At 64.9% G+C, this 8347-nt stretch overlaps 1 protein-coding gene across 1 annotated transcript; it reads right to left on the reverse strand.

The window, feature by feature from the left end:
* Positions 1 to 20: 20 nt before the first annotated feature.
* Positions 21 to 7863, reverse strand: LOC135980244 (syntaxin-binding protein 2-like). The gene is made up of 9 exons (XM_065580286.1): positions 7680 to 7863; positions 7433 to 7540; positions 6402 to 6459; positions 5826 to 5891; positions 5044 to 5124; positions 4573 to 4711; positions 3912 to 4018; positions 3344 to 3433; positions 21 to 992 (listed from the first exon to the last, which is right to left on the reverse strand). The coding sequence occupies exons 1-9, from the start codon at positions 7718 to 7720 to the stop codon at positions 807 to 809; spliced, it is 876 nt and encodes a 291-aa protein (XP_065436358.1). The 5' UTR covers positions 7721 to 7863; the 3' UTR covers positions 21 to 806.
* Positions 7864 to 8347: the final 484 nt, after the last annotated feature.

Genomic DNA, 8347 nt, shown 5'->3' on the forward strand with positions numbered 1-8347 from the left:
TGCGACTCTCAGCCAGCCAGTAAAGCAGAAGGTTTATTTAAGGACAGGAACACAGTCTCAAGCAGAGCGTGTAGGTACGACCAGACCCCCCTCAATTAGGTCCCTCTGGGAGGTTCAGGGAGCTTAGACCCCAGCTTGGGGTTCCCTGCGTTGCACCACCCAGCCCAAACTGAAACTAAACTCCCAGCCCCTCCCGCTGCTCCTCTCCTTTGTTCAGTCTCCCGGGCAGAAAGTGTTAATTCTCCCCACCCCCGTTCCTGGCTCAGGTTACAGCTCAGGTAGCTCCCTTCAAGGGAAGTCCCACATCCCCACTGCAACCCCCCTGCAACATTCCCAGGTCAAATCTGCCCTGCTCCCTGCTCCGTCACACAGGCAGAGGGGTGGGCACTGCCCAAAGTGGGGGCTGGGGGGTAAAGGGACTGTGTGGATACCAGGGGCTCGCTGAGGGAATGCCAGGTGGAAGGGCAGGGCCTGGAGGGGGATGGGGGGCAGGCCCTGCCCAAGGCAGTGGGACAGGAGTCCCAAAGGAGGCAAGAGGGAGTAGGGGAGGGAGGCACCTGCCCTGGGTTGGGGGTGCTGTCTAAAGCTCGGCCAGTCCCTTTCCCCCATCCTGGGCCCTGGTGTGCTGAGGGACTGCTGGGGTGCGGGGGACATGGTGAGTGGGGTCCAGGGCTCCAGGCTCTTGGACACCCCCTCCCCGCAGAGGGCAGGGTCCTGGCCACGCACTCCCAGGCATAGAGGCTCCTACACCCGGGGGGTGGGGGGGTGTCAGGGCTCTACCCCTCACAGCCCAGCCAGGCTCAGCCTTACCTGACAGCAGCCTGGGAGCTGGTGGAGGGGACCGGGTCTGACATGAAGGGGACAGCAGCCTGGGAGCTGGTGGAAGGGACCGGGTCTGACATGAAGGGGACAGCAGCCTGGGAGCTGGTGGAGGGGACCGGGTCTGACATGAAGGGCCACAGTTTGTTGTCCAATTTCTTCTCAATGATGTCCTGGCGGGGGGAGGAGGGGAGAGGACAGGTCAGCAGGGGCCAAGCAGCAGGAACCTTGGACCTGGTGGCCAAGCCAGGCCCCATTGGGGGAGGGGCTGGGACGGCTCTTCCCTGAATGATTGACAGTCCCTGGGGGAGCAGCCTGGGGCCCCCTTTCTGGGGGCATGGGAAGCCAGCAAAAAGCACGTTGACTCCTCCCATGATGCCCCCCCCATCTCCCCACCTCCCCCTCAGCTGCTCAGTGCCCTGCTGTGAACTCCACACCCATCCACCGTTATGGGGAGGGCAGAGACCTCCTGCAGTCAGATCCAGGGCCCCTCACTTGGGAGAGGAGGGAGGCAGGGGGCTGCCCTCAGTGCCCCTTCCCTGCTGCGGGCAGATCCAGGCCCTGCCTCTTGCCCCATGAGGTGTGTCCCAGCCATGCAGGGGGCCCAGGCTATGATACATCCTAATACCACATACTAGGGGCTTTTACATTAATCCGCTGCGTTGACTTGTACCGGGAGGCTTAAGGCCTGTCGAGCTGTGGCTAGTGTGGGGGGTGGGGGTGGGGGGTTGGATTAGGCACAGGATTGAGGCTACCGCAACTGCCTGCCCCAAAATCCCACAGGAGGAACCATCACAGCGCTGGAGCAGGGGCCTGGGAGCTTCCCTCGGGTGGTGGGGTTAATTCTTGGCCTGGAGGAGCCCCAAGCCAGTGGGCTGAAGGCAACTAAGTGTGCCCCCCACCGCCTTGAAGAGTGCCCCACAGGGCAGGGCGATGAGGGGCTCAGCCCCCAGCAAGCAATGGGGGAAGGAGCGACCATGTCACCTCTCACAAGCTAAGCAGGTTTGGGCCCAGGCAGCGCTTGGATAGGAGACCTCTAAGGAAAAGCCAGCGGGTGCTGGGGGGTGCTAGTGAGTCAGCAGAGGGTGCTTTATGTCCCCAGTGCGGCACTAGGGGGCGCTGTACTGCCAGGAGCGGGCGGAGGGCCCAGTAGGGGGCGCTCTCCCCTGGCAGTCAGTGCTGGCCCCAGCGCGGTGCTAGGGGGTGCTGTCCTGCAGGGAGCGGGCGGGGGGCTCTGCAGGGGGCGCTCTCCCCTGGCAGTCAGTGCTGGCCCCAGTGCGGCACTAGGGGGCGCTGTACGGCCAGGAGCGGGTGGAGGGCCCAGTAGGGGGCGCTCTCCCCTGGCAGTCAGTGCTGGCCCCAGCGCAGTGCTAGGGGGCGCTGTCCTGCAGGGAGCGGGCGGAGGGCCCAGTAGGGGGCGCTCTCCCCGGTCAGTCAGTGCCCAGTACTGTGCTGCAGGAGTTCGTCCTTTAGATGAACGTCAAACAGCTGCTCCTCACTGGAGGTGAGGCCAAGGACCCTGCCGGCCATTCAGATTCCAGTGCCTGTCATGACAGTGGGCTGCCTGGATCCCCTGCACTTCCAGCCCCGCACGCTGATCACCTCCTGCCCTAGACTCTCGGGCAGTGCTGCTGTGCGGCTGTTAACAGCTGCCTGCCACTCCTCAGGAAGAATTCAGCCCCAGTGAGGGACCCCTGTATAAACCGCCCGTGCCCCACCCCAGAGGTGGCAGCATCTCAGCACCGGGTAAGACAACTGCCTGCACTCGTGTCTATGATCTAAGACCCCTAAGGATGGCAGCAGCAGAGGACTTTCTGATGAGCCCCTCACATGGCTAGATCCCTGCACGGATACAAAAATGTGGATGCGCATCAGCCCGTGATCCACTAGCCGTCTGTATCCGCATCCTCATGGGTAGCAGCAAGGGGGGGAAGGGGTCTTGCTTGGAAGAGGCAGCGCGAGGGTGGGGCTTGGGGGTAAGGGGCAGCTTGGAGGGGGTGGGGGCTTGGGGGAAGGGGCAGCATGGAGGGGGCAGGGTCTAGAGGAGAATGGGTAGCGCGGGGGCGGGGTCTCAAGAAGGGGCAGCGTGGAGGGGGTGGGGGCTGGGGGGAGGGGTTTCTCATCATGTGATGCTCCTGGGGGGTCACAAGCGCCGGTACACGGCAGCAGCAGAGCATGTTGCATCACAGTGGGGTGCTGCCCGGAAGCTGGTGGGGACGCTGGTGCTGCTCAGCGTGGCAAGGCGAGTAGGTGTCGGGCAGCCCTGACTCCGACCTGTCGCCCAGCCACTGGCTGCTGGCCGGCGGCCCCGAGCGCGCTGTGCCCCCCAGGCTGCCTGAGCCGGATGCCGCGGGCCAAGCACTGCTGGGGAGTAGAGCCCGACCCGGTTGTATCTGCAACCCATCGACTATCCGCAGAAATGGTGCACGGATATGCAGGGCTCCACACATGGCTGACCCCAAACCAGCCCCTCCCTCTTGGGCCCAGCCTGCCAGGTGTGACCCCCACCCCCAAGGCCTGGTACCTCCATGACGTCCTTGAGCCTGGGGGTCCAGCGGGAGAGCAGGTAGGTGGACTCCGGCCGCACCTTCCTCTCGGGTCGCAGCTGCCCCCTCTGGGGGAGGAAGGGAGAGTGGGTGAGAGGCAGCAGGGAGGGGATGCGGGATGGGAATGGGGGCAGACAGGGAGAGCGCAGCCTACCTGAGTCGCTCCAGCCGGGCTGGCAGGGGAGGGGCAGAGAAAAGAACAGAATGGATCACTGAGAGAGAGAGAGAGAGAGAGAGAGAGAGAGAGAGGAGGGGAGAGCGACTGATGGGAGAACAGTCGCATGGCCACCCCATGCAGTGGTCACCAGCTCCAGCTCCCAGCGATCTGAGGTCCTGACCCCCAGGGTCCTCTGCAGGGCAGAAAAGGTCACCCCAGATGGGGAGTAACTCGGGGGTCACCCTCATAGGGGGAGGGTGTCACCACACTGTATGGGGCAGAGGCCACCTCTGTGCTGGGAGTAGTCACTGCCATGGAGGGCAGCCCCAGGTTGGCCTGGGCTCCCCGGCCATGGGTACAGCTGCTGGCCCCTGGCCCCAGTCCCTTACCCCAGGCATGACGGAGAAGTCCAGGAAGTCCGTGTTCTTGATGATGCCGCTCAGCTGCTGGATGTTGGCACACTGGATCAGTTTGTCGAGGTTCACCATGCTCACACCTGCATGGGGAGAGACAGGTCAGCGCCAGCACCCCTGGGACGCACCCACAGCCCAGGCACATTCAGTCCGTGGCCCAGGAGTCCTAGTTCCCTGATCAAACCCTGAGATCCTGCTCTTCCCACCCCTCCCAGAGCTGGGGGTAGAACCCAGGAGTCCTGGCTCCCAGCCCCCCTCTAACCCACTAGACCCCACGCAGTTAATGACTGAATTTAGGTTCTTGATGCTCTTCCCTCCCTCCAGAGGTTCTCTCAGGCGCTGGGGGCAGGGGTCTCTCTAGCGCCCCCTGGCAGTGCAGAGGGAGTCCCCCTCCCCCGATCTGGGCTCCCCCATCTGCAGCCAGTCAGGTACAGTGTCGGAGCCGAGGCCTGGGTCCTTAAGGCTGCGAGGCCTTGAGCTGGAGGGACGGCAACCCCCCAAACCATTTACTGCTGCTTAGTGCAGAGGGGGAGGCCTGGCAACTCCACAGCGCCCCCTGGCCAGGCAACTGGGCAGCCAGAGGAGCCACATGAGGGCACCCTGGCCTGGGCAATGGGCTGCAGGCCTGTGGCGTTACCGTTCTTCAGGAGGATGTAGAGCAGGATGATGCGGATCTTGTCGTAGGCCTGCACGCTGGGGTCCAGCAGGACGGGCAGGATGATCTTCATCGGGTCCCTGATCACCTTCCCGTCCACGTCCGTCCCCATGGCCAGGTCCTGGGGGGGAGGGGGGCGCACACACAAGGCCCAGGTCAGGCTGCTCCGCTTCCTCCTGCCCCGCAGCAGGATGGGAGACGCAATGGCCCCACGACCCACAGGTCGCCTACCCCCTGTGCCAGGGCCCCCTCCTCCCCGGGGTCAGCTCCCCCTGGGGTGAGCAACGGGCCCCCAGGGAGTAACCCGAGCCCCATGTCCCCCTTCTGCACCCGCAGTGCTACATGGGGGGGCTGGCCCTGGCTCCAGCGAGCCTGAGGCTCTGAGACCCCTTTCTCTGGGCTGAGTCCATGAGCCAGACTCTGCCCCAAGACAGGCTCTGCCCACAGACCCACCTGCTCCACGCTGCACAGCTTCTCCACCGTCCCTTTGAAGTGCCGCATGCAGTGCTCGGCCAGGTTCAGGTGCGTGGAGTACTGCGGGGAGAGACCGGGACAGAGGGGAGTTTACTGCGGCACCGCATCACCGGCTGGTCCAGAGCACCCCCAGCCCCCCAGGAGGGCCCCTTGGCCAGAGGAGCAGCCCCAATCGGCTGTGTAAGCCGAGTCTATAGGGATTGTTTTGCCCAGCACTGAAGTGCAGCCACCTCTGGGATGGAGTGGGGCAGCTGGAGGGGAGGATCAGGAGGAGGGAGCAGCTTCCAAATCAGCCCACGGCTTCTCTGTTAGTCAGCATGAGGTTGGGGGCTTGGAGACCAGCAGGTGTCGGGGTACCTGTGCCAGTAGCCAGGAGCTTTCTGTTGGCACGTGGCCCAGTGGCACCAGGAGTGGCTCCAACGGGCTGGTTTGGAAGCCCACCAAGGCCCTCTCCTGAGAGCTGCAGCAGCAAGGCGTGGGCGTTACCCAAGGGCTGCCATTGCTGCGGCTAACATGGCAGCTCTGGGCACTGACGGGCAGGCTGCTGCCCATGGTGCCACACAGCACCTGGGTGGGGAAATGGCTCTGCCCGACGGGACAGGTCAGCAGCTCTCATCAGGCAGTAAAGCGGAGAGCCCCAGAGTGCCCTGCCCCCCAGAGAGTCCCTACTGTCCCTCACCAGCCCCACAGAGCACCCTGCCCCCCCATCAGCCCCACTGAATGCCCTGCCCCCTGCCCACTAACAGTCCCAGCCCCGTTACCTTGTTCAGCTCTCTCTGGTACTCGGGCAGCTTCTTCAGGATCTGGGACAGGTCCTCGATGTCGGCCTGGAGGGAGGCGGTGGTGAGATCCTGGCCCCTCCCAGCACACAGAGCCCCCTGTAAGGCAGAGGCCTCACCTGGGGACAGCCGCAGCAGCCCAACCACGCGTGCCAGGGCCAGGGTGGGTCACTCAGGCCACATGTGACCTGCTCTTCCCAGGCCAGCTGGAATGAGACGGGAGCCCCGCAACCCGAGTGCCCCTTGAGGTGTAAAGCGGCAGCGGGCCAGGGAGATGCCAGCGTTGGCTCCCTGCAGCTCTCCCTGCGCGGCCCTGACCCTGCTTTCTAACCCTGCCCCATGGGCCTCTGCCCTCCTCACCGTGGGGAGCTCCAGAGCTCTGGTTGGGGGGCAGGGGGCTCCACATACACCTCTTAGCCCTTTACAGGCAAACCCTGGGAGCAATTGGACAGCCCCCCCCCAACTCCTCCTAGGGCAGCAGGGAGCCTCCCCTCCCCATCAGTGGCAGCGGGATTGGGTTCCCCCGTCCCAGGCTCCCCCTCCCAGCCCCCACCGCACCTCGTCCGTGGTCAGCCTCTTGCTCTCACAGAAGGTGCGCAGCAGCTCCGTCACCTTCCTGCAGCAGGGAGAGGGGTCAGGCCGGAGCCAGGCACTGCCTTAGAGGTAGGGGGTGCCCTGTCCTATGCTACAGGGGATGGAGCCCCCACCCCACGGGCACCACGGTTCTCTGCCTCGAGAGCCTCAGATGGGGCAGGGGGGGGACTCTTCCCAAGTTACCCCAAGGCAGAGTTCAGTGCACCTCTGGGGGCTCCTGGTGCCCTGATGCGGGGGGGACGGGGGACCTGGGGGCAGCGGCAGGTCCAGCAGGAGGTCGTTGAGGGACTCACTCAAGGGGCTGTGAGGTGCCTGGGGAGATCCTGGGGTCAGGGGAAGACAGTGTCCAGGGGGATCCCCGAGACGAAATGCAGACAGTTGCTCTGGAAGGGAGCACTCAGGGGTCCTTTGGGGAGAGGGGCTGGGTCCAGGGGGTCTGAGGGACAGGCCCCAGCACTGGGTGGGAGGGGGAGGGGGAGTCCTGGCACTGAGCAGGAGAGGGGTGTGTTGCTGGGGGGTGTCCTTGCACTGGGTCGGAGAGGAGTGTATCCAAGGGGGAATGGGGTTCCAGCACTGGGTGGGAAGGAAAGGGGAGGGGTGTATCCGAGGGGGCCCCAGGGTGGGGAGGGCTGTGTCTGAAGGGGAGGATGGAGGAAGTCCCAGCACTAGAAAAGAGGGGGTGTGTCAACGGGGTGGGCTGTCCTGGCACTGGGTGGGAGAGGTCTGTCCGAGGGGGAGGTCCTGGCAGTGGGCGGGGAGGAGAGGGCTGTGCCAAAGTGGGGGTAGGGGGTCCTGGCACTGGGCGGGGAGGGGAGAGGTGTGCCGAAGGGGGGGGTAGCGAGTCCCGGCACTAGGCATTGGGTGGGGCACAAAGTGGTGTGTCCGGGGGGGGGAGGCGGATGGGTCCTGGCCCTGGGTGGGGCAAGGAGGGGCATATCCGGGGGGACGGACGGGGCACAGAGGGGCGTGTCAGGGGCAGGGCTGAGCGCGCTCACTTGGAGACGTCAGCGATGTGCAGGTGGCGTAGCTGCACCCAGAGTTCGTCATCATCATCCAGCAGCGCCTCTTTCTCCCGCGAGTCGCTGGCGCCCGTTGTCTCGTACCTGCGGAGGGGGGATGGGGTCAGGCTGTGACACCCCTCCTCCGAGCGTGGGAGCTACAGAGCAGTGCAGGTGCCTGGGTCCCACCCCCCCAGCCCGCCTGAGGAGTGCGGGGCGCCCCCTGCTGGCAGCCAGGCCCTACCTGTAGGTGTTCTTTTCGATCCTGAGCAGGTCGTAGGCCATGGCCTGGAAGGTGAGCTCATGCAGCAGTGGGGACACGAGGTCGAAGTTCCGGTCCACTATCAACAGCTGAGAGCGGGCTTTGTCAGGGCCCTGGGGCAAAGGAGAGAGAGACCCGTCACCCCCTGCTCCGGCGGATGGTTCCTGGCCTGGCTTACACGGCACAATCCAATGGGCCCTGGTGGGCCTGAAACTTCACCACCCGCCCTCTCTGCGGCCCAGCCCCCAACCCCAGGGGAAGCCAGGAGACACCCCCCACGCTAGCTGGGACATGCCCAGGGGTCCCGCCCTGACCGGCAGGGAGAGCTCCCCACCCAGCTGCGCTGCAATGCCCCGTGCAGGGACAGGCCACCTGCCCCTCGTGCAAATAGCAATGGCCACTCCCCCAAGCACGCTCTCTGCTCGTGCCTCTCCACCAACGGGAGCGTGCCCCTTACAAGGCAGCCCCCCGACTGCGCCCTGCCCCATATGCTGCGTGGGGAGCGGGGGAACTACACCAGAAGGCCCTGGCTAGTCTATTGTTAACCAACACCAGGCCCAGAGACTCTTTGATATAAGGTCCCAGAGGGGGACAATGGGACGTTATCCCTATGTCCCACCTTGCATCTGAGCTGGGACCCCATATGAGGC

Source organism: Chrysemys picta, unplaced genomic scaffold (genome assembly GCF_011386835.1).
Source record: "Chrysemys picta bellii isolate R12L10 unplaced genomic scaffold, ASM1138683v2 scaf2337, whole genome shotgun sequence".
NCBI lineage: Eukaryota > Metazoa > Chordata > Testudines > Emydidae > Chrysemys > Chrysemys picta.

Excerpts from the sequence above, each read along its gene's own strand:
- LOC135980244 (XM_065580286.1), bottom strand. The coding sequence starts at position 7,720 with ATGGCCTACGACCTGCTCAGGATCGAAAAGAACACCTACAG. Across the intron at positions 5,892-6,401 it reads AGAGGCTGACCACGGACGAG|GCCGACATCGAGGACCTGTC; the intron begins GTGCGGTGGGGG and ends GCCTCCCTCCAG. Across the intron at positions 5,125-5,825 it reads ACCAGAGAGAGCTGAACAAG|TACTCCACGCACCTGAACCT; the intron begins GTAACGGGGCTG and ends CTCTCCCCGCAG.